The sequence below is a fragment of the Artemia franciscana genome, chromosome 10 (assembly GCF_032884065.1).
Source record: "Artemia franciscana chromosome 10, ASM3288406v1, whole genome shotgun sequence".
Taxonomy (NCBI): domain Eukaryota; kingdom Metazoa; phylum Arthropoda; class Branchiopoda; order Anostraca; family Artemiidae; genus Artemia; species Artemia franciscana.
This window is the reverse complement of record NC_088872.1, coordinates 29,637,253-29,664,297: the sequence shown is the minus strand read 5'-3', so window position 1 is coordinate 29,664,297 and position 27,045 is coordinate 29,637,253. Positions and strand designations below refer to the sequence as shown.

General features: G+C 36.1%; 1 protein-coding gene across 1 annotated transcript in view; it reads right to left on the bottom strand.

Moving 5' to 3' along the window:
• LOC136032040 (low-density lipoprotein receptor-related protein 6-like) overlaps positions 1 to 27,045 on the bottom strand; it is a 113,146-nt gene that overhangs the window by 72,050 nt on the left and 14,051 nt on the right. Inside the window, exons 4-7 of the mRNA XM_065712130.1 lie at positions 23,978 to 24,171; positions 20,801 to 21,094; positions 16,729 to 16,970; positions 9,464 to 9,627 (exon numbers count right to left, since the gene is read on the bottom strand). Coding sequence (XP_065568202.1) covers positions 9,464 to 9,627; positions 16,729 to 16,970; positions 20,801 to 21,094; positions 23,978 to 24,171 — 894 coding nt within the window. The remainder of the gene's footprint in view (positions 1 to 9,463; positions 9,628 to 16,728; positions 16,971 to 20,800; positions 21,095 to 23,977; positions 24,172 to 27,045) is intronic.

The following is a 27,045-nucleotide window of genomic DNA, read 5'->3' as shown; positions in this document are numbered from 1 at the left end:
CATTCAGGAAAAAACTTTCAACATTTGTCGATCGTTGGTACATCCCACTTTTCTTCAACCAGCATCAAGGAAGCTTGTGACTAAGTATCCAAAATTTAAATTAGTCTTCGCAGATTCTAAACATTCTGTTCAACTTCACAAACATACCTTGACATTTAAATTTACTCCTCAGTCTCTAAACAAAAAAGAAGCAAAAACAAAAGCTTCGGGCATGTATCACACACGCATTTAAAAGATCCTGTGAAAGATATGTTTAGAACCAGAAAAAAGGCAACATTAATTTTCTTTTTGATTTCATGCATTTCATGTGCTTGTTGATGGCGTGCATTTTTTTGATTTTTTCATTATAAAATCTTGGATACAATATGGGATACGTCACAGATTTTATCACTTCTTCCTTCTCTACTATGAGCGACAATTAGTTATACGAGCATTTGAGCGGCTACGTCATGCTGACAAATACTTCGCAACAACACTTCATAATATCACAGGCCTTTCCAATTTTGTTCTTCGAGAATTCTTCTATCAATTTAGAGATCAATACAAGACCGGGACTAACAAAACATTTCTTCGGATGTAATTCATGAAAGTTACTGTCCACAAGACAAACAATATAGACTTATCTTTTACAATTCTGACGTACTTCCGAAGACGCTTATTGCGTTCAGCGCAGCTCATAAGCTCAATTTCAGGACCGGCATCGCTAAAGCGGTAAATTGTATCATTTTTGGCATAATTTTGACAGCAAGATGCACTATAATTGGACGTTTTATGGTACAATCCAAAATGTCCGGCATATTTTGGTGCATTTGGGCTGTATTCACAAGGTCAAGTTTTATCTATTCAAACTCTTCAAGTCACCCCTTAGAGATTTAAGCGAAAGAAAAGATTTTTGTTGAGTGTAAACGCTATCAAACAGTTCGTGGTAACGAACTGTAGTAAGGAGCGAGCCGGCTCAATAGTAACCAAAACTCTAAAAAATGGAATTTTGATACCAATAGCTACATCAAAAGAATCCCATTTTAATGGATACATTTCATCAAGTTTAGTCTTACCCATCAAAAGTTACGAGCCTGAGAAAATTTGCCTTGTTTTAGAAAATAGGGGGAAACACCCCCTAAATGTCATAGAATCTTAACGAAAATCACACCATCAGATTCAGCGTATCAGAGAACCCTATTGTGGAAGTTTCAAACTCCTATCTAATAAAATGTGGAATTTTGTATTTTTTGCCAGAAGGCAGATCACGAATGCGTGTTTTCTTTGTTTGTTTGTTGTTTTTTTTTTTTCAGGGGTGATCGCATCGACCCAGTGGTCCTAGAATCTTACGAGAGGGCTCATTCTAACGGAAATGAAGAGTTCTAGTACCCTTTTTAGGTGACCAAAAAAATTGGAGGGCACCCAGGCCCCCCCACGCTAATTGTTTTCCCAAAGTCAACGAATCAAAATTCTGAGATAGCCATTTTATTCAGCGTAGTCGAAAAACCTTATAACTATGTCTTTGGGGACGACTTACTCCCCCACAGTCCCCGTGGGAGGGGCTACAAGTTACAAACTTTGACCAGTGCTTACACATAGCAATTATTATTGGGAAGTGTACAGACGTTTTCAGGGGGATTTTTTGGTTGGGGGAGGGGTTGACAAGGGGGGATATGTTGGGGGAATTTTCCATCGAGGAATTTATCATGGGAGAAGAAAATATCCATGAAGGGAGCGCAGGATTTTCTAGCATTATTTAAAAAAAATGAAAAAATAAATATGAAAAGCTTTTTTTTCAACTAAAAGTAAGGAGCAGCATTAACATTTAAAACGAACAGAAAATATTACGCATATGAGGGGCTCGCCTCCTCCTAATACCTCGTTCTTTACGCTAAAGTATTTTTAGTGATTTCAACTATTTATTCTACGGCTTTTGTGATTCAGGGGTCATTCTTAATGAATTGGGACAAAATTTAATCTTTAGTGTAAAGAGCGAGGTACTGACAAGGGGGTGAACCCCTCATATATGTAATAAAAACATGAGATTACAAAAGTACGTTAGGTAAGCTAATTTATAAGTTACGTTTATCTTTTACTAATAAAAACATTCGTAAAAAATTAGAAGTTCTAGTTGCCTTTTTAAGTAACCAAAAAATCGCAGGGCAACTAGGCTTCCTCCACCGTTCCTTTTTTTCTCAAAATCATTCGATCAAAACTATAAGAAATCCATTTAGCAAAAAAAAAAAAAAAAAAAAAAAAAAAAAAAAAAAAAAAAAAAAAAAAAAAAATTGCAAATTTCGTGTTAATTATTCCTCTGCGGAGAGCCAAAATCAAAACATGCATTGATTCAAAAACGTTCAGAAATTAAATAAAAAAAAGTTTTTTAGCTGAAAGTAAGGAGCGACATTAAAACTTAAAACGAAAAGAAATTACTTCGTATATGAAAGGGGCTGCTTCCTCATCAATGGAATGCTCTTTACGCTAAAGTTTTTTACTGTTTTAAAAAGCAGAGTTGAGATAAAGAGTCAAACTTTAGCGTAAAGAGCGGGGCGTTGATGAGGAAGCAGCCCCTTTCATATACGAAGTAATTTCTGTTTGTTTTAAGTTTTAATGTCGCTCCTTACTTTCAGTTAAAAAAACTTGTTTTTTTTATTTAATTTTATAAAAAGAAATCGCTACCAAATCCAAACTATTCATTATACGAGAAACAGTGCTCAAAATTGGTTTCTGACAGAGGAAGATATGAGTCAAGAAACAAATGTATCTTGCTTTTCAGTTTATTCTAGTATTTTTGCCTGTGAAACGGAAACTGACGACGAATGCTATAATTGTACCACAAAGAACATTTTGCGGTACAATTTGGTTCTAAATCCGGTACTATTTACCTCAAAGGCGTGGTAAGCTGTCGAGCACACGGTATCTTAATACCTAAATTAGACTAGGATGAAAGACTGTTGTTACTTGATGTTTTTTTCGTTTTTTTAGTTCTCCTTTTCTTTAAATACTATGCCTAGTCATATTTTTGTCTTTTATGTGATAGATTATCCGGAAGCTCATTTCAATTAACAGGTTTAAATATGAAAATATCGTATATTCTCCAAATCATCTTAATTCTTTATTTCTAAAGTGAGATAAACTGATAAAATCCAAGGAATTGTCCACTCTGTCTTCCATGAAAACGACAGTGTTTTCATATTCTTGAACCTCCTAAAACGTAATGTTCGTTCTTCCAGTTCTGTCACCGTAACTCTGGTACATACGACGCGACCTATTGGGCAGCTTCTTACAAAATCTTCTTCATCCATTATGCAAGTAAAATAATAAATGTTCACCAGCCTTGGAAAAAATTTCCAGACCGTTGCCAGGGAGAACATAACATTATGTAGATTTCAAACACGCTCCCTTTGCTGAAGTATTACGCAATGCAAAAACAGCTCTTGGTAACAAGAAAGTATTTAATCAATAAAACTGATTAAGCATCTCTATTATCAACTAGAATACAGACATAAGTGAGTAAAATAAGCCTAATTCATCAGAAGGCCAAATTTCTATAACCAAGGTTGCCACTCAGAATAAAACTACTAGACTAATCAAAAAGAAATTCCACTTAGTAAACCAGGTCTCAAATCTGGTAAAACCGACTATATTCATTTGTTTTCTGAAAATCAAGAAAACTTGTTGAAATCGAAGGCTGCATTCCAGTTGACAATAATAATAAATAAAAAGTTATCTTTTAACACAGCTCATTTTTATCTTCATTGCTAAAAAAAAGCTCAAAAGGGAAAAACTGTAAAAAAAAAAGTTCATTTTGATAATGTCTTTGTCGAAACAAAGCCAAGTTTTCGTTAAGAATATGTGCTGTCGGTGGGAGACCCTCAAGTGGCCCAGTTTTTAACAGAAAACAAAGCATGAATCTAAATATCAATTGCCTGCTGTTCAGTACTCTCAGAATGAGTTTCTTAAGAATGAAAACTAGCATTTTGAGTACATTTTGATTGCATCTAGACTTTAATGTCCACAAACTGGTGATATTATTCCCCGTGCATCTCGGAAATATTATCCACAATTTTTTCCGAAAATTCATTACGAAGTTCATAGTCGTTTTTTTTCAATATTAACTGCACAGGTTTTGCCGTGCAGCTAATATTGCACGAACATATTTTATTGTACTATGTCAGTTAATTGACATAGTACAATAAAATATGTTCATTGTCTTATATCGAAATTAGCTAACCTTGGTGGTATTTTTGTTATGCACCTCAATATAAGTTCTATTGAACTTATTTCCCACCTGCAGTTATTGTTTCAAAATGTGTACTGCTAGATCTCTTGTCCCTGACTCCTTTTTTTGTGGTAGTGTGAAATCTGTTTTGAAGAAAGGGAATCCAAATTCTTGCAAATCTTACATGTCTATTACTGTGGTAAGTCTGCTTAGTAAGCTTTTTGAGCATATACTGCTCTCACATGATTCTAATTTGGCTATATATGACTGCAATGAGTTTAGTTGCTGGGAGAAACCTAGAGGCAACAAATATGCACACAGGGCTCTTGTTCATATTTGAAGAAGGCTAGTCCAAATCGGTCTTCTCTATGTATTTTTTAGATAATTCCAAAGCACTTGACAGCATTGGCCATTCGCGAGTTTGCTTTGGTTTGCATCAACTTGTGGTCAATGCTTCTTCCCTTCCTTTCTTGTGGCTTAAATCGGGTTGTGGATAATTTTTGGGCATTTTTATGCATGTATTACCAGAGTACTGTCTGAGATTCACAGTCCCGGTTTAACATTTTTTTAAGACTTACTGTGTTTAGCCTATATACATGATTTGCTTCTCGTTAATCGTTCCCAAGTTGGCCTGTTACGTTTTGCCCAGTTAGTTGCCACTTCTTTTTCGAAATAGTGTTATTGCTTAATGGAGATAAATCCAAATATACTGTGTTTAACGGTGTTATAGGACCTGACTCCTTGGGCTGCAACCTTTGTAGATCAATTATCTGTTTATAGATTACTTCTCTCTTTCCGGTCTCACATTCTTACGTGTCAAATTTGCTCTTTACTTTGAGCAGATAATTTTTTTATTTAGTCCATGATCGTTTTTAACACATGGAAAACGAGAAAAATAGGGGTCCATTGGACTTTATAATAGGTTCCATATTAATATTGTTTTGAAACCTCATCATCAAGTAAAAATGTGAGCCTAGTTGATGGCAAAATTGAAAAATATTCTATTTTTCCTTTTTCACCATATTTACACAGGTCATTTTCCCCCTGATATTTAACGTGATTTTACTTCCTGAAATATATCATTTCAACATCAGATTCTCTTGTTTGAAAATTTTCAAAAGTCGAAATGAATACACGCTCTTCCTCTGCAAATAGGACAGAAATGGAATCATTGAAGAATAAGAATGTAGATATACAGTGAATATAATTTCATGAACGAAAAAGAAATCATTGAAAAACAAAAGATTTAGTGCTTTTTATAATAATATTCGCACTATAAATAGATAGGTTAATTCGGTTGTAGTTTGGTCATGTAATTTGGTGGAGGGGGATCCGCTCCAGGAATCATTCAATTATTTTAATTTTTACTTGCATTATTTAATTGAAACTCCGATTCTCTTATTTGTCATTCAAATGCCTAATAAGCGCTAATAACGCCCTATTCCTCACGTTTCGGATTCGTGTACTAACCCCTAAATGACGAACTGCCTCTATGTATAATATCATGCTGACTTCTTGCTATTTTCGCTAATCGAAATATTTCTTTTAACCAGCTCCAAAAAAAAGAATTGACATGAATTTGCAAATAATTATGGCTGAAAAGCATGCTGAACAAAATGTCTGCTGAGAACAGAATTAAGTGAATTTAAACAAAATATGTATATTTTTCTCACAATTTATAAATTTTGTGTGGACGTAAAAGCGGTACCAGCCCATTCTCTTTTTCTATTTTTATCGGTTTTATCATGCAGCACTAGGAGACCGAGTTTTGATTGCGAAGGGAATTAGAGATAAAAACGATATTCAGTGTAACCCCCTGATTCACACAAGATAAATTTTTGTGAAATTTTTATAGAATTCGTTTTCTTTAACAAAGATACGAAGAGGAAGGTAATTTTCAAACTCTAGGAGTTAACTTTCCCTTTCGGCATCCCTGACAATTTTTAATTAATTTAAGGTTTCTGCTGCAATGAGGCCAAGAAATGTTCAGATTTTCTGGATGTTCTTTGCCAAACAATACCCAACGGATAAGTTAATAATTCAGACTTTATTTTTCGAATACTTCCAAATTTGAAATACGATCTCAATTTAAATGTAGGGAATATGTCACAATATAATGTTACAAAATTTGTGGCAATATTTTGACTTGAGGCCCACAGATATCAATGCTATTTATTAACATAAATCGGCGAACCGACAAACTAATCATTTAATCGAAAATCAAAAATACTATTTCAACAAATTACTTTTATTAAAAGTTTAGAGCAACAAACCTTACAGAGTCAAAATCCATTCAAAATTACGAGCAAATGAATAACGATACCCGGGCTATTTGAATAGAGTTTGGTCCTATAACACCGGAATTGGGGGAAGTGAATGGGGATATGGAATGCAGCATTAGCGGGGACTCTGGCTGAAAAAAGCCGAGTATATGCAACATTCACCTTCGCTCACCCAAAAGCTTGCTTAAACTATACTACTGTCGTCGGCAGCAGCTCATTGCTGACAATTTCAGTAATAGCCAAGCACCAGCACTTATATTTATGATTGTTTAATGTGTGTTTATTGTTTATAATGCATTGCGTAATATTTTTAATTTCACCAAGTAGCGTGTTTGTTAAATAGTTACTTTTCTTCACTGCCGCTTGAATAGCACCTACTTGAATAGCACCCCCTTTTGCCCCCTCCCCCAAATAAAAATACCGTAGCTACGCCACTGTCATTCAAACCTTTTAGAAATTAGGCTCTAAATGAATAAATTGTTCTCGGCTAAGCAGCGGTACATTTTCACTCTGTTGTCCGCCTTTTCTCTTAATTGGTTTCATTTTCTCATGTTTTCTTTGATTATTTGTGAGTTCTTTTGATTTATTGTGAGTTCTTTGATTATTTTTTCTTTTGTTTTTATTTATATATTTTTTATATAATATTAATAAGTTTATTAAAATAAACGTTTGGTATCCCCTTATGGATTGTAAAAATAATAGCTTTTCCCAGGCCCCAACCTTTAAAATAATCCTTCGCAACATTTATCTAAGCAGGAAGCCGCAATTTACCGTTTTCACCCTTGCTTATGTGATTTACGTGATTTTAATCCCGGTGTGCTCATCAGAGACATTAACTGTTGTCTTAGTAAAAAAAAGAAAAGAAAAAAAAAGAATGCGCTAAAAATATACGCATACTGTGGCCTTTTAAAAAGAAAAACTTTAAAAAACAGACTAATAGTTATAACTTCCACTTGTGCTCTTTTGCCAGGAGCGAATCTTATATCATAAGCCAGATAAAAAAAAGGAGTATTTTAGAAAAAAAAAAAACTTATTTTGCTCTTCTGGAAAACATTACCTCTTATTTGTGGATATTATACATTTCAAACGACAGAGGCTCTTCAGAGATTTCATACCCAAGTTAGACACTTCAGAGGTAAGACAGATACGACATTCCATATTAACTTCTACCTTTGGAGTTTTTAATACCCAGTCACCCAAAATACACAAATAGAAAACTACCAAACCAAACAGGATTATTTTAAATTTAGATTTTTCAAGCGCTAGAAAAAATTCCACTATTTTCGTCCAGCCGAACAACTGTACCCTGAACCACGACAACCATTTTACTGACCATGCGATAAACAGGTGAGTATAACACGTGCAACGTCATTCGAGTCTAGATTATATGCGGAGGAGTAAAACATGCCATGGAAATAGGAGCGAGATTTTTCATACTACTTAATATAGCACTGACTTGGATGCCTCCAGCTGCCAGAAATGTGGCGTGTTAGTTTGCAAGCACTAACAATTACTATTAATAATGTACTACAATTTTATCATCAATACGTAGTAGAGCAGATCCACCTTGGACCTTCATTTCGCTCAAAGTGGATAAAGGTAGTAACGCTAATTTAAAATAATTCAGGCACACAAGTGAATACATAAATAAAGAAACATCTGAAATAATTTATCGTCTCTTGTTCCTGAAAATTAAATCAGTATAGCTATATTAACTTTTCATGATGAATTCCCTTAACTGAGTATTTCTCTAGCAAAAAAAGGCTATTCTTTTAGAAGATAATATCTTTATAGTCAAGTGCCCATGACACTCGATTCTTCCCTACAAAATCGTACATAGAAAACCTTTTTCCAAGGAAGGCAACACCTTAAGACAGGAAAAAACATGAACCATTCCTTCACAAACACAATCTTCCAAAAGCCTGAATATTTTACAAATTAAATTAGACGACCTGTCACAGGGGCTCTAACTTAGACGTTGCTACAAAGTTTTGGTTATTTTAAACTCCGTGACATCGGACAGGAGCTATTCTTTTCTTGCATCGGACAGTCAAGTTTAAGGTTTTACCAGAGTTAGAAGACCCACAATGAAAGGCTTGTATACTGGACTAACTTAAGGGTGCTTTATACAAAACCTTTCAGCAATTTGCTGCTGAAAACATCGACAAGAAGAATAAACAAAAACTTGCAGCGACTTTATTAAGACGCTTTACAACATAGGACACCCTGATTGAAGCGTTAAATTCTTACACTGAAATTAAGCTCCGCGTATGAGGTGTCATTTCTACAAGGGGGCTCTGAAGCCACGCGAGAAGACACTCATGACAATATTCCCTTTCTGATATATGCTCAAAACCTGAAAACAATCGCATGGAAATTAATCAGCAGCAGAAAGTGCTTTATTTTATGGTCGGCATCATTAAGCGCTCTGTGGTAGCAATGATAATGCTAATTTGAAAGCACAAAGGTAAAGAACTAACTGTCAATGATGGAATTCCATTCGTTTTTGAGAATAAGAGCAGTATGTGGTGACAATCTCTTAAAGGTTGGGATATGTTGTCCTAATCCTTTTTATGAAAATTTACGCGTAAAAATCTTTTTTATTCCAATTTATAATGGGCCAAACCATACTTTTACTGCACTGAAGATAACTTCCAATGTGACCTTGGGATAATTCTTTCCGTGCCAACAAGGGGCTATTATGTATACCAAGGCCATCCAACCTACACAGGAATTAGATGTCAGGGATAGTTCCAATTTCAAAAAAAAAGGAAGGAAAGGAATCAGGAGAATTATGAAGAAAAAAAAAAATCTAAAGAAAATTGTAATCAGCTTAAGATTCCACAGGGTAGCTCACGATTTGTGCTTGCCAGATTCGGGCCACCAGTTATTTATTAAAGCATTACACAATACACAAGGCAACTGTCAATCAAACCCCAAAGCTAGTTAAGAAATAAAGAAAAAAAAACAACATTCAAACCTCATCGTCAGACCAGTAGAACATTTTCTCATTGGGATCATAATCAACAGCAATGGCGTGTTTAATACCTTCCAAAGGAAGAACAACGTCTGTGTAGTCTTGAGTATCTAAAGATATCCTCCTGATATCTGTCCGTCTTGCCAGTAATAGTATTAGCTGAGCGCCTAGAAAATACAAAGGCAACTGTCAATCTGTATTTTAACTTTTACTGAAACATAGCAATTATATTATGTCAAAACAGAAAGATCAGAAGATCAGAAAGTAATGAGATGATCCAGTATACTTGAAGTTGAGATGAATGTTAAGTTTGAATATCTAGTGGTAAAATAACAAATATAACATATTTTTGATTCAATAGCTTTTGACTTCAAACTTAAGCTAACGTTCTTAGAACTAAAAAGATTACTTACGGTTTCAGTACTAACAAGATTATCAATATAGGAGCATATTGAAGGGGAAACAAGTTAAATGCAGGTTCAGCTCTATAGTCGTTACCCCCCAGGCAAAACTATTGTTTCACACCCTTTGTATTATGATTTGTTGTCTTAAAAAAAGAAGATGTCATGAATCGATTCAACTAGACATGTTTCCGTAATTTTGATCTTTGAAGTTTGGTCTGAAAGGGCCTGAAATTATAAAGTAGATCTGTGTAAAAATAATTAAAATTTTTCCAACTAACAAATGATTTAGACGCATTTTCTTCCAAAATTTACTGTCCTCGTGAAGATCCCCTCTGCATACCCTATTTACCCTAAAAGTTTCATGCCAATCGAAGAAAAGCAATGATTGTAGTCTAGGAAAATTGTAAAAAAAGGGGTCAACCTCAAACAAATTGCTATACAAATGATTCTTTCAACTACCCGACCCAAAAATATGTGCTGATTCTGAATCCAAAAAGTTTACGCTCTATCTCTTCCACAAATTTGATTTTTTGGAGGTTAAATTTGAGGTTGAACCGAAAAATGTTGATTGAAATATTGACGATGTGAAATATTGATTGAAATACCAGCAAATGTGATAATATATGTCATTTCTACGCTCTTTTTTTGCTGATGAACATGAAACTAAATGTTTAAAGTAAAAAAAAATGCTTGGGGCTTAAATCTTTGAGAGACAGTGAGGTCGGGGGAGAGGTTCTAGGAAAATTGTGAAAAAAGGGGCCAACCTCAAACAAATTGCTATACAAATGATTATTTCGCTACCCGACCAAAAATCTGTGCTGATTCCGAATCCGGAAAATTTGTCACTCTAGCTCTTTAACAAATTTCAGTTTTTGAGGTTGAGGCAAAAAATATTAATTGAGTAAATAAAAATATGATTAGATATGTCATTTCTAAGCTCTTTTTTGCTGATGAAAATGAAACTAAATGTTTAAAGTCAAAAGAATTGTTTGGGGCTTAAAGCTTTGATAGAAAGTGAGGTTGGGAATTAGATTTTGCCCGACGAAAAATTATGTGCTGATTCCGAATCCGAAAAAGTTTGCCCCTCTAGCTTTTTCACAAATGTGAATTTTTTTAGGTTGAATTTGAGGTTGAGGCATAAAATCTTGATTGAGTAAATACCAGCAAATGGTATTAGATCTGTCATTTTTGCGCTCTTTGTTTTGCTGATGAATATAAAACTAAATGTTTAAAGTCAAAACAATTGTTTGTGGCTTAAAGCTTTGAGAGAGAGTGAGGTTGGGGGAGAGGTTCAGCCTACAGGTGTATATTAAACTTGGCCTATGGCAAAGTGTACCCAATTGTTCAGTTTGGGACGGGAGTCAGTGGCGTGACTCTGTAAGCTTAGCCAGAGTCGACCCAGCTTTAAATGGGTACCTGGAGAAATATGGGGAAGGTAAACAGGAAGGGTGTGCGAAAGCACAGGATGGTTGGCCCCCAACCCCCCATTGCACTTCCTGGCTGAAGGGCCAAGAAACGGAGATCAGTACCGCTGGTAGGGACTGTAAAGTCTAATGCCGTATCCTTTACCTTTACCTTTACCCTATGGCAAAACATTTGCAGCCTTGGTAACAACAAAGACTGGTTCCATGTTAAGTCCAGTATTCCAGTATATTCAGTTTTGTGAAAGTGAGTAAGAATGAAGAGGGGAAGTTGAAACGCATATTTGGCAACAACAAAAAATTATTCTGTCAAAGAGCTTCCTCTAGCTGAGACAAAACACTTAATCCAAAAAAGAGATCAATATATACAGATATAATGCAACACAGAGATCAATTACATAAGGTAGATAAAAATCACAGCAACACATAGATTTATTGGATAGTGGCAAGGCTATTCAAAAATTTGGTCTTCTTCTTCGCTACCATTGTCTTCAAGGTTTCCGGCACCAACTGATTCGCAGTTAGAACAGCTTGTTCCTTTACAATTACCAAAAACCAAGGTACATTTTAAGCCATGCTATTTGCAAGAACATCGCAGCGTCGAACACTCGCTCTTGCAATTACACTAAAACACTGAGAAAAGGGAAGGCGGTGCTTATCCGTGAAGCGTTTCGCTCAAATAAACTGGTCTCATAGAAGACGAACAGAAGCCCATAGCGCGGAGGGTATCAACTAGACTGCGACTTCCTTGCTGACGATGAACGTTCAATGCGAGTCCTACTTGGAGAGGAGAATTAATGACCATAGGTCGATTGGCTTGCATGATGCTTTGGCTAATGGTAGCTATTTTCAGTTTAGTATCTTTGCCCACCAACAAGTTCTCCAGGAAAAACTTAAGAGTCTCTGGCAGGTAATTCAAATTTTCTTCGAGATTTTTCAGGTTGTCCGTCTTAACGAAAGTCCTATCTTGAGTGACAGAATTTATGTCGCTCTTCAACAACTCAGCAGCCGCACTAATAATGTTCATTTTCTTCTAGTTTTCGTCGCTATCATTTGGTTGTGCGTAAAAGTTTTGAAGTATATTATGAGCCGTTGGCCTTAATGTAACAACGCCAGCCTTACCGTCGGTCTCTGCAATCACAACTCCATCACCAAACCTCTCCTTGACGAGCTTCTTCATTTAAAATTAGCTATACACAGGCTCTTCCAAATCACAGAAAAACTCACTCATCACGTTTACCGAATTGCAAACTGTAGACTGTTCGTCATCGTTCGCTTCAAAGAACCTTGCCATCTCTTCAAATGTTTGCTTTTGATTCAAGTTTACTTTCCTACCTCTCTTTGTTTCGAGTCTGTCAGTCGGATTTCCTGCATGTTTCAAAGGGATGCTCTTGCCAGATGCAAAGTTGCAGTAACATGTTTTGTTGTGTACAACATCTGCTGCATGCAGATCCAAATTCATTGCTAGAAATCAGCTGTGAACTTTCTCAGACCAGTGATTATTTCGCTTTGACAAAGTACCACCAGTGTCTCACCGAATATATTGTGCGGACGCGAAAGCTATTTTCCTTCTTGTGAGTCTTCTCAAAAACCACTCTGCTCGAACAAAATAAACGACGAACGTTTATGATTATCGCTCTTACTTCATTCATAACAACTTTCTCTTCCGCTTCGAGTATTTCTTTCTTACAGATCAAACAAATCATTATTCTAGACTAGAGTTCCACCCCATAAAATGACGTAACGAGTCACTTAAAGAAAAAGAAAACCCAAACTAATTTAAAAATTTTCAGGTATTTTTCTAGTTAGAACTATCACTAAAATTAGCACTCAGACACCATAAAATTATCACTCAAGACACCATATATATTTTTTAAATTTTCAGGAATTATTCTAGTTTCAATTGACAAATTAAATATTTTGTTATTTCATTTAACTCAAATCTACCGCAAAACTTTACCAGCATCAGCATCAAACCCTTACCCCCAAACTAATTTTAAAATTGTCAGGTATCTTTCTAATTAGAACTATCATTAACATTAGCACTCAGACACCATAAGTATTTTCGTAGTTTACAAATTAAAGTTTAGCGATTCTGTCAAAATTTTCAGGATTTATTCTAGTTTCAGTTGACAAATCAGATTTTTAGTCAATTCTTGCACCTCAAATCTACCTTTGTATCTACCGGAAACCTTTGCCAGCATCAGCAAAGAATCGGAGACGAGAAAATCATTCGAAACTCGTGGACGACGACGATTTTCAAGAAAGTCAGACTTTTATGCACTTCAAATCTGCCTCAGAGACCACTTCACCCTCTCCGCCATCAATCCAAGTTGCTGTAATGTTCTGATGTATTAGGGATGTTAAATTAAAACCCCTAAACACCTTCCTAAATTCGGAATTGTCCTTTCAGGACGGCATTCTTTAGAATAAAAAATTCACCTTCAACCTAAAAAACTCAAATTTGTGAAAGAGCTAGAGCGGCGAACTTTTCGGATTTTTCTCTCGCTCTCTCCCCCCCCCCTCTCTCTCTCTCTCTCTCTCTCTCTCTCTCTCTCTCTCTCTCTCTCTCTCTCTCTCTCTCTCTCTCTCTCTCTCTCTCTGAGCTTTTCCCCGAGAGAGACCCCTTTTTTCACAATTTTCGGCAGAGAGCGCAGAAATGACATATCTAATCACATTTACCGGTATTTTCTCAATCAACATTTTTTCCCTCAAATTCAACTTGAAAAAAAAAAAAATCAAATTTGTGAAAGAGCTAGAGCGGTAAATTTTATTTGATTCAAAATCAGCATATATTTTTTTAGTCGCATAGTGAAAGAATCATTTGTATAGCAAATTGATTCAGATCAAACCACATTTTTACCAGACTATTGATCCATTTTACGGTTTCAGGAATTGATGCGACTCCTTTTATCTAAAATGTCCAGTAAGTCCATGCCCAGTAAGCTGCTAGTCGATCGGAGATAAAAATAAATTTGGGCCTATTAGGGGGGCCACGAATAACAAATTTGCACGGATATTCATAGACTTTTTCTGTACTGAGGTCCCCTAGCCTCTGGCTACATAATATAAGGTAATGCGTTTACCTGAACCCTAGTGTAACTGAGACCCATTTAACTGAACCATAATGCAACTGAACCCTGTGTAACTCAGCCCCATTTAACTAAACTTCCGTGCAAATGAACTTACGTGTAACTGAACCCTCGTGCAACTGAATCGAGTTCTCAGTTTTTCAGTATTCTGCAAATATGAGGCAACATCATGGGGTAAAACACAAGTTAGTATCTTTACATCCCTGTATCCCTGGGCATAGAATCTCTCGAGGGGAAATAAGAGTATTGTATTTCCATTTTGTATTTATTGGTGAATAAACTCTCTAAACTCTATGTGTTCAACCTTGTTGGAATTATTTGTTTTTTTAAGTCATGATACAAATGCCAGTCAAGACCATTCATAAAAAAAAGTCTGTTTTGTTGTCACACAAAAAAAAGAAGAAAATCGGACGTCACAGACGATTAAAGCCAGATTTAATTTTTTCAGATGAATCAGACCTTTCCAGTTACACGAGGGCTCGGTTACACGGGGGTTCAGTTGAACGAGGGTTCAGTTACAGAGATTCAGTTGCTTGGAGTTTAGTTTCAGGGGGTTCAGTTTCAGTTCCTGTGGGCTTAGACAAAAGTTTAAGCAAACATGATAAAGCAAAATTTGTAGACTCAGATCCAGGTGTCACATATTCATACAGCCAACTTTTGTATATCTAACTCCCCCCCACAGTTGTTCCCAAGATATTTCCGAATTATTTTGAAAACCCTGGGAAAAATTCTGTCCTCTGATTCACCTCACTTCTTCATCGCGAATAGATTACAAGTCCCAGTAGGAACTTATAGTGTAAAACCTGTTGGTGAATCCAAGACAAAATGTTTCTCCCATTCCCCCTGCCCATGACACAAAATTTGAACTGCCGTATCCCCACCCTCCCATTTGTTTTCCCAATAGTACATGAAAGTTTCAACTCCATCACCCATGTCGTTCCCTATACATTGTAGATATACTGTTTTGATGATCTCGATAAAATTTGGGTTCGAGTTGACCGCCACCCCCCCCCCCCAAAAAAAAAAAAACTGAAGGTTTCATCAAGATCCCCCAGGCCATTTCCAAAACGTTTCAGATGAATCGAAAACACTGGTACACATAGCATCCTTTCATTTTCTCAGGTACGAGTGGCGTTTCCAGAGTATACCCTTGAAAACCTTAGGTTTCTTGGCCTAGCGTACCACCTCTAAGAGCTCCTAGCTAATCGGACCATCAAGACCAAATATGGCGGCTTTTTCTACTAACATATTTGAATAACGGGTAGCTTATATGATTTGGAGTCATTGCTCAGGGGGCAGTAGGGGTCATGCTTCCCCAGAGACATTTTTTACTGGACTTTTCGACTATTCTAAACAAAATGGCTATCTTAGAATTTTGATCAAATACCTTGGTGGGTAGAAAAGGGATTGGTTGCTGTTTATTCACTTTTGACTTTCAAAAAGGGCCATTGAACTTCTAATTTCCAATCAAAAAGTCCCTCTGAAGTTTCTATGACCACCCCTTACATACTAAGTTGCAGGAAAGAAACAAAACAAAAATACATGGAAGGAGCATGGCTCTTTATTTAGCCAGGACTATAGCACTGTGTATTACAGTAGTATACTATCTGGTAATAATTTTTAGTTGAATACCAGTTAAAAGTCCATTTACAGAAGAAACGCGCTGCCTCTGACAGTGGTACTATTTACTAATATACGTTTTAGTAAAATGTCAGTTAATATTCATTAACAATAGAAACATAGTAGAAAGAGTTGGGATGGTAGTAGTCGCAAAACGATTTTGGACCTTCAAATTGCAATATTAGACCAAAAATTTGAATTTGACATTCCTCAGGAACCCTTAAATACCAGCTTTCATGAAATAGAACTTTGTTCACGTGACACATACTTAACATGTTACTTCTGTATCGTATATTATTTATTATTATTTTTATTTTTAATCAACAATATCATAAATCCTTAAATATTTGCTTGAGTAAGCTTCTAAATTACTTGTGAAATTACACTTTGTTATAATTTTAGACTTCCGTATTGAAATAATAACCTCACATTTGTAATGTAAAGTCTCAGTAATCCTCAAATGCCACCTTTAACAGAGGCCAAACACAATTTGTGAATTATGCACTTAGTGCTGTTTAAAATATGGCAGCCAAACTGTTTAAAGAAAAACTTCCTGTCATATTTGAACTGAAGGTATTAACATATTGGATTGTGGAAACTTAAAAAAGAAGTACAATACAAAAAAGAAGTAAAAAAGAAGTACAAAACTGTTGTCCAATGTGATATCTTGAAATGATAAGCATGCCTTACCACACAAAGATGAAACAGATCTTTGCGTATGGGTAACTCACCGTCAGCACAAGTACTGCTGTTTAATAGCTTTGTACCGGTTGGACATGCACAAGAATATCCAGGAGCATAGGGGGCAGCAAGGCATAAATGAGAACAACCCCCATTATTTTCCTGACAGGGGCTTGTTGGTGTCCGAGGTTGACGTGCAGGATCATAGACTCTTAAGTCCATTGGAGTTAAAGAGCCACTTAATATAACTTTACGCTGGGTCCCAGTCTGCTTATTACATGAATGGATTGACCTGCAATTTAAAACGCAAAATAATGTTCTCATAATTAAGTAATATAATGGATCATTGTACCATGCCAAGATACATCTGCCAAACGAGAAATCAGGTCAAAAAACTTTAAGTGTGGAGATCCAATCCTTGATCTAAGAAAAACAAAAATAAAGAGGCTTATACGGAACATGTGACGAGGTCGGAAGAGCCAAGGGCTCATATGGTATGAGCTCTAACAAAATTCTAAGAATCAATATATTGATTTAAAATGAAAATCAGAGGCTTAATGCCGGTTGTGATTAAAATAAAAACTCTGAGACACGAGGTCCTTCTAAATATCAAATTCATTAAGATCCGATCACCCACTCGTAAGTTAAAAATATCTCATTTTTTCTACTTTTTCCTCTCCCTTCAGTCCCCCCCCAGATGGTCGAATCGGGGAAAACGACTTTATCAAGTCAATTCGTGCAGGTCCCTGATACGCCTATCAACTTTCATCGTTCTAGCACGTCCAGAAGCACCAAACTTTCCAAAGCACTGGGCCCCCCCTTACTCCCCCAAAGAGAGCGGATCTAGTACAGTTACGTCAATCATGTATCTGCGACATTTGCTTATTCTACCCACCAAGTTTCATCTCGATCTCTTCACTCTAAGCGTTTTCCAAGATTTCCAATTTCTCCCTCCAACTCCCCCCAATGTCACCAGTTCTGATCGGGATTTAATATAAGAGCTCTGTGACATGAGTTCCTTCTAAATATCAAATTTCATTAAGATCTGGTCACGTGTTCTATAGTCAAAAATACCTAAATTTTTCTAATGTTTCCGAATTAGCACCCCACCCCCCCCCCCCCGCCAATTCCCCCCAAGAGAGCGGATCCGTTCCTGTCCATCACATATATAGAACTTGTGCTTATTCTTCCCATTAAGTTCCATCCCGATCTTTCCACTCAAGTGTTATCCAAGATTTCTGTTTCACCCCCTCCAACCCCTTATGTCCCCAGATCTGATACAATTTCAAAATGGTGCACCAGAGACATAAAATCTTTCTATATATCAAGATTGATTAAGATCCGATCACCCATTCGTAGGATAAAGATACCTCAATTTTCACGTTTTCAAGGATTTCCAGTTTCCCCCTCCAACTCCCCCCAATGTTATCGGATCTTGTCGGGATTTAAAATAAGATCTCTGAAGCACAAGATCCTTCTAAATCTCAAATTTCATTAAGATCTGAGCACCAATTCGTAAGTTACATATACCTCATTTTTTCTAATTTTTTCGAGTTTCCCCCCCCCCCACCAACTCCCCCAAAGAGAGTGGATCCAGTCTTTTTATGTCAGCCATGTATCTTGGACTCATGCTTATTCTTCCCATAAAGTTTCATCCTGATCTCTCCACTCTAAGCATTTTCGAAGATTTCCAGTTCCCCCCCCCCCCAACCGCCACCCCCCCCCCCCAATGACACTGGATCCGGTCTAGATTTAAAATAAGAGTTCTGAGTTACGAGGTACTTTTAAATATGAAATTTCATTAACATCTGATTACTCCTATGTAAGTTAAAAATACGTCATTTTTTCTAATTTTTAAGAATTAACCCTCCTCCCCCACTCCCCCACAGAGATCGGATCCATTCCAGTTAAATCAATCACTTCTGCTTTTTTTACTAAGTTTCATCCCGATCCCTTTACTCTAAACGTTTTCCAAGATTTTAGGTTCCCCCCTCCAACTCCCCCCAACGTCACCAGATCCGATAGTAATTTATAATATGAGCTCTGGGATATGATATCCTTCTAAATATCAAATTTCATCAAGATCCGATCCCCTGTTCGTAAGTTAAAAATACTTCATTTTTTCTCATTTTTCCAATTTAACCTTCCCCCCACAACCCCGTCCTCAAATGGTCGAATCGGGAAAACGATTATTTGTAATTTTATCTGGTCTGTTCCCTGATACGCCTGCCAAATTTCACCGTCCTAGCTTATCTGGAAGTGCCTAAACTAGCAAAACCGGGACCGACAGACAGACCGACAGAATTTGCGATCGCTGTATGTCACTTGGCAAAAAATGTAACCTTTTTTTTCAACAAGACCCACACTAAGTTCAACTTGGTTTAACAAATAAATATCAAAGGTGCAAATATCAAAACCTGAATCAATTATGTTTAATTATTTTTTTCAAGAGAGAAGCCTTTCAGACCAGTCTTCCAGGAGGGGGTGGAGTCAATCCCATCACTAGCCTCTAATTTTTTTTCTTTATCCGTCTATTTTATTTACTTTACAAACAGTAATCATGGGGAGCAGGTGAATACAGGAGCATTGGCCAATCGTCTAGGGCTAAACGGAAAATAGGCCGTCCGCAGTTGGGGTGAGAGGATGTCATAAAAAGATTTAAGGGATATGGGAACTTACTGGGAGGGTGTAAAGAGGAAGGCTTTAACAGATCAGGATGGAGGAGTATTCCTGTGGATCCTTTTTTAAAAAGAAGAAAAAACAGAGAAGCAAAAAATCGAACATAGTCACAATTCTTTTTAAGGATAGCCTTCAATATGCAGTTTGCAATATCTTTTGCAGTAGCCATTACATCAGTCAAGAGATAAACGAATGAGTGGCAAACATGCATTTTAATTCGTTTTTTTCACTTTAATTTTTAATAGTAGGATATGGATTGCACATAGCACACTCCTTTTTGCAGCAGTAATTGCATCAATCAAGAAGAGAAAAGGGAAAAAGTGGCAACCCTGCATTCAAAGTATGTTTTTTAGGACGCGAATTGTACTCCGCATACATTTGGGTAAAAACAAGGAATGAGAATATTCGCATTTTTGGGGTATCTGGGATTTATAGACCTATTTGTGATAAACATAGATTAACAGAAATATATACGAGATGGAAACAATTAGCAGATTTTATATAGATAGATTAACATAAACTTTAAAGTTCCAGGATTAAGTCAAAAATAAAGTAATTATACAAATATAAAAAATTATAGAGACGCGTCAACTCTTTGTCCAAGAATTTACTCTGAGAAAATATATAATTTTTTTTTAATTATTGTCACCGGCATATGCATTTTTCTTTAGAAGAGTACGCACATGTATCGAATCGTGAGTTTATCGATATGTTTTACCAGCCAAAAATAGGACTGGGACCTTCTTGTATGCATTATCCTTTCAATTTTTTTTTTCGTCAACGAGTCAGAAAATGACAAAGGGTTCTCTCTATTTAACTTTAAGCAGCTGCACCGTCGCTCAATGGTTATCTTAATAATAATGCTGAAATATATTCAGAACCTTTATTACTGGAAATACGAATTATTGTAACGTTGATATTAATCTTCTTAAATGTTTTATCTTAATTTGCATAAATGTTTTATCAGGCTTTATCAGGTACTGATTTTCTAATCGAGATTTCAAATTTTCCATAAAGTACAGTTTGTGACACCTTCTACCACCAAAAATGTGCATTATAAGTTTAAACTGGAGTTGTAATTTCTCGTCATTTTAGGTTTTAGCTGTGCTCCCTCTCTACCTTCAAGAAAACACTTTAATTTTGAATTAAATCAAGGAAATCTGCCTCATGAGATTGCACCCCTCTGGAAACATTAATGCCAATAAAACAAAATCTCGGTTTTAACCCAGTCCCGAGGGTAAGCTCTGAGTACATTTAGGATTCTATATGTGCAAAATTAACTCTAAATAAACGTCCATGATTACAGAATTCAGGCATATTTATAAGTAAAGTCAATTGGTTTAGTTTGTCAATGGCTCAAATCAAAAGCTCTTAAATCCAATTTTTGTTCGTGTTGTTCTTTTCGAGGTTAACCCCCAAAACACTCAACTTCCTCGAACTTACCTTGTCGTCCAGTCCGTCCAGTACAAAGTATCCTGAAATAGCGTAAGTGCAAAAGTATGTTTTTGTCCCCCACCTTCAATAACTGTTTTCCTGTTTTTGCCATTGAGGTCAGCACTGGCAACATAATTATGCTTGGCATCAGTCCAAAATATCCTATCACTTTCATAATCCACCACAAGGCCATTAGGCCAATAAATGTCACTATTTATAACAACTTTCCTTGTTATCGAGTCTCCATTCATGCCAGCTGATTCAATACGAGGTGTCTCACCCCAGTCTGTCCAGAACAAAAGCCTGAAAAAATAAGAAATATTCTAAATGGTGTCAGAGAAGGAGAGTCATTAACATTTTTAATATACGGTTGTTTTTAAGAAGTCGCCAAATCATTACGGGGATAAGCCATATGAGGGCAAAATACTTGCCAACAGTCTTTCTCTATCTGAATCTGTTGAATACCTCTCATTTAGCCATCTCTAAAAAAATACCCAAGGTCTGACCCGCCTGACTTCTCTTCCAACAAATATGCTACTGAATAGATTTGAACCAAATACTTAGAACTGTATATTTGTAAAAAACAAAAATCGTCGTCGTAATACAGGAAGGTCAACTTTGGGTACTTAGAACAGTTTATCTTCAAGTACAAAACATTAATGTAGCGTAAAAAAACCTCTCGACTTCTCCAAAACCTTCTCCAAAGCCCCCTCCCCCAAAGACACACATCACATCTCCTAAAAAGAGCAAAAAATGCGGTCCCATGCACTGAGATTCGTAAATTCGAAGCTTTTATAGCATTAACACAAATTTTGAAGAGAGGAAAAAAGTGTTCTACAAAAACTTCATTTCATATACGAAATGAAAACAAATAGCAACATTGTAAAGCACAATACTGCAAATCAATTGGTACCTATTGATGTCCGAAACAGAAAAGTGAAAGGGGAACTTTAAAAATAACCCACTCCATTTTATCTCTTAATTCTTTTAAGAATATCCGCACGATACCTTGAAAGTATTGCCAAATAGACAAGCTTGTACCGGCTCCCCTGGTAGATTTTCAACGTTTTGAACAAGTTCGACATTAAAATAGTTTTAACAAATGTTTTATACATTTATAACTTCTACCAGGGAAATTTATCACAGAAAAATTCAGTTTTAGCACTTACAGAGTAAAACCTAAAAATTTATGCCAGATATATCAAGAAAATATCAAACCAGCATAAGGGAGGAGGTAGAATTATTCCATCATTGCATGTGTTCTCTTTATTTGTTCTGCTTCTGCTTGTTTTGTTTGAAGTTGTCCCGCTTTTCCTTTCTGAGTATATTTAGGAAAATTTGAAATTCCTCGGTTACACCATCTAAGTGGGAACGTGATAATGAAAAATCTTGAAATTGGAACTCGTCATACTAAACCGAAGAATACTTCAATGAAAATAGTTATATACCCCATGTTGTACAATATGTTAAAAATTTGAAAAATGTCAGACACAACAATGAACTGCAAAAAAGCATGAAGATCCAAAAAATATATTCGACTGATCAGGTACTCTGATAAGGTACTTCTGACCGACGTAAGATGTGAATCAAGTATAATCCTTAATAAAATAAATATTTAAAAAGAAAAAGAAATGCCTAACTATCAGGAGGTTTTATACTGGCAACCAGTCTCGTTTATTATCCTATATACTGGTGCTCTTTATGTTTTTATTAGGATTTTTTTTTTAATACCAGAATAACAATTTTATTCACATATTTCTATCAGCCTTCCCCCCCCCCCAAAAAAAATTATCAGTTCATCTTGTCCAGCAATAAAAAAATCATTTTATTGCTACATTTCTGCAGTTTGTTCTCAAATTTATATATATGTTACCATTAATTGTCCGAAATCTGGTTAATGTCGACATTCACCGGTGAAGTTCAAAATTCCTTTTTTTTCTGCTTGGATTCAATTAGCTTTGCGAGTCAGCTTTTTCAGTTTTAAGCTAGCTACGATGGTAAGAGTTAAAGTTAAGATAGGTTAGATTATGTTAGTTTAGGCTAAGTTAGATTAGGTTCAGGTAAATTTGGTTCTAAACATCAGAAATCGGTTAAAAAACTAACTAAAGCTAATCTAACCTTATCTAACCATACCTAATTTAACCTGTGATCGTCAAATTCAAAAGTTGACTGGCAGCGTTGACTAAATCCAAGGAAAAAAAAGGGGTATTTTGAACATTCACAGCAACATATATATATTTATTAGTATATATATAAATATATATATATATATATATATATTAGTATATATATATATATATATATATATATATATATATATATATATATATATATATATATATATATATATATATGTTACCGTGAGTGTCCCAAAACAGATGAATGTCGACATTCACCAGTGACTTTCCGAAATACCTTATTTTCTCCTTGGATTTAGTCAGCGTTGCCAGTCAACTTTTTACCTTTAATGCAAGGTTTGGTGATGACAGGTTAGATTAGGTTTGGTTAGGTTACCTTAGGTGTTTAACTCATTTCTGATATTTCTAACTAAATTTAACCTAATCTAACCTAACCTAGGGTAACACAATCTAACCTAATCTATTTTTAACTTTTACCATCATAGCTTGCATAAAACTGAAAAAGCTGACCCGCAAAGCCATTTGAATCCAAGCAGAGAAAAAAGAATTTCAGATATTCACTGGTAAATGTATACATTAACCAGATTTTGGACATTCACGGTAATCTACAGATGTATGTATTTGGTGGCATTTTGGGTATTTTCTTTAGTATTTGTTGGGTAAATTTTGTGCTCTACCTCTCAGGTTTTCTGCTGACATCCAAGATATTACTGCAATAAATATAGAAAATATATTCTTCTTCTACATGACACATATATCTTCACAAATCTTTTGCCTTTTCATTTGTGGCTATACTTTAGATTTTTAGATGAAGCAGTAAGCTTAATTATATTTGGAGACTGTAAAACAGGGAAACAAAAGCAAATTTTTCAGCAAAACTTGAGCCAATCTTCTAGAAATCTTTTAGAAAACAAAACCAATCTTCTAGAAAAGAAGTCTGGAGCAAAAAGGAAATTTCCTGGAGCTCCTACTACGAACCAGTCAAGTATCGAAGTAAACACATAACATATTTGATTGAATTTGAAGCAGTATTTTAACCTTGTCTTACCCTTTGGCAGGATATAAGGCAACAGCTCTAGGCTGGTCAAGATCCTCCCAGAACAAGACCTTTCGATGTGTCCCTTGAAGAGTGGCCACTTCAATCCGATCAGTATCGCTGTCACTCCAATAAATCTTGTTACAAAGCCAATCAATAGCCAGGCCATCAGGTGATACGACACCAGTCGTTATTATGCTCATATGCTGGAAATAGAAAAATCTTGAGCACTCTAGAATTGTAAAAATATTTAAAACCAAGTCAAAACTATCATTAACTTCAAAAACCGTTTTAACCATTCCTTTGGGTTCACTCTACTAAGAAAAGGGGCATTGAAGTAAATGTATTCAACCTTCATAAATCAAAATTGACAAGAACAATACAGTTACTTCCAAATTATTGTATTTTTCCCATAATCTTTTACAATAGTATCTAAAGCACTTATGAAGGAGGACTAACATTTGTGTAAAACTGTCCGTACAAGTCATCTAATTCTAAGTGATTTTTCTTTCAGAATCAACGCAGCATAGCTAACATTTTAAAGAGCGATGTGTCTCCGATATATTTTCTTCTGTATAATGATATAGAAGAGATGGTTGTAGAAATTTAAAAGAAGGCTTTGGTCGTGAAATACGATCTTTAGCCCTGTTTTCGAGTGTAGAAAGTGACCAGAGGGCAATCGAATCCCCTTCCAGTCCCTTTTTGTCCCAGGCAATCGTACCGATTCCCATGGTATTGAATCAACATTTTGATACCACTATCTCAATCAAGATCTACGAAAAAGTGCCTCCAGGTTGAATACCACCAACTCAGAGGCAAAGCTCCCAATCATCACAGAAATATCCTAGCAGAATAGGTGACCATATTGTTAATTGTTAAAACCGTAATCATACAAGGAATTAGTAACTCCATGGTTGAAAGAGAAGATGGGGCCTGTGACTCATCTAATTGCCCCACCCCCTCCACCGAAATCTTTTTAGCAGAAAAGTAGGCATTTAGTACCTTGTCTAAATTGGAAACAAGCAAGGATTTTCAATCAGTATAATTAGAGAGTAAAAAAGTGGCAAATAGAAACTTGGGGTATAAAGGAGCTACATCCTTAACGGTGAAAAAAACGAGTCAAGTTAAAAATAGAAAATTCTTTGCGCCTGAATCAATGCAAAAAGGACCAAGTAGCAGCTAGGTTGGAGAATGAGGCCCGCGGCTCTAACATCCTCCCACCGTCTAATTTTAGCAGCCAGAGAGGTATGTTGCACTTTTTGGAGTGTGTATTATTTGAGGCGGTCACCCCTCCAGCATCCCACCCTTCACGTAGTTAGCTTTTCAGTAGACAGATAGGCATGTTGAAAACTTTTTAACAGATTTCAAGCAAGGATTTTTAATCTAGATTATTTAGAAATCAAAGTGGAGCGGTGAACTCTCCAACACATCCCTCACACCGAGTCCCATCAAACTACCAAAGTTTTAGCTAGGTGATTCAGGAATCAAGATGGAGTAGGACGTCTCCAACCCATCCCTCGCTCCCAGTTCCATCAAACTACCAAAGTTTTTGTAGAGAGGTAGACAATTTGTAACCTGTTTCAACCAGGATTAAGCAAGGATTTTCAATCAGCATGGCAGGACGAGTTGTTACCTCTAACGCACCCTCCTTACCTCAAACTATTTCGTGGAAAGGTAGACTTGTGAGAACTAGGTATTTTCAAAGACCACATGGGTATTTTTGAAGAACGTAGGTATTTGTGCGTCACGTGAGGACTTGCATGGATCGAGATCGTAAAAGGAATTTCAATATGTAAGATTCGAGGGAAAAAGTGGGCCGGTGGCCTCTAGATAACCACTCCCGCCGCCAACTTTTCAGGAATAAAGTATACCGGTATTTGTGCATATATTTTTCCCTGCCACCACAGGCTTCAAATGTTGGAGACTTCCCTACCAATGAAACTCTGGAGCATGTTAGCGCTATCTGTCTACCAAATCTCAAGCAAAACTCAGCTATTTCGACCACTTTCTGTCCAGGGACAAAAAAAAAGTTGCTCCTTATCAGTTTGAATCTAAAGCCATATGCATCCATTTTCAGCATATTTCAATGAAATAGAATCAAAGGGAAAAGCTTTGAAAAAAAAGGTCTCCTTTTAAAATAGTAAAGCTAAATCGAAGGCCCCAAATGTAATTATTGTAAAAATATGTTTTCTTGCTGGTAATCTTGATTATTATTCTGATGTTTGTGGATTTTTTGACAAATAAAAGCCACACTATTTAGATTTCTTTTCGTTTTCATTGAAGCATAAAGACACTCAAGACTTTTAGAGGGTTTACAGGGGAGGGGTTAGTGAAACTTTTATTTGCGGTAGCTCGTATTTGTAAACTTTGATTAGCACACTGATTACTAGTAGTAGACAGGTTTAATAGCAAAAACTTGACAGCTATCGCTGATTTGTGTTTCTTTACAACATATTCAAAATCAAACTACACTTGTAAATATAAATCAAACTACAAATATTAACTCTTATTGTACATTTTGACGAAAACCGGGACGAAAGAATTACCATATCTTTTTGTTCTTGCTTTAACGGGAACTAACTTATCTTGCTTTCTCGTTCTTGATGGTAGAGGTTGATCAGGTAGAATGTCACGGTGCTGAGATTTAGAAAGCAAGAACTTTCCAAAACTCATTATCAGAGTTTCGTACCGGTTTTGGAGTGACGACAGTCCTAGCACTTCCAGAGCCTTTTCGTAGGGGATGTCACGGTGGCCCAAGATGATCGATACCGCTCGCTTCTGAACCGATTCAAACTCCTGACAAAGATACACTGTTCTAAGTGCTGAGGGCACCCAAACAGGACACGCATATTCGAGAATGGGGCAGACATACGCTATGTATGCATTCTTAATACTCTCTGTGTTCGCACTGAACCTACGCATACTGTTTAAAGTCTGTAGACTAGCGTTTGCACTTTTAACCACGTTTTCTATATGTGCGGCAAAGCTGAAGTCATTGGAGAAAGTAACTCCAAGGATCTTGATACTGTTTGTTAGAAGGAATGGAACATTTGGCTCCATAACATCACTTTTTAGTGGGT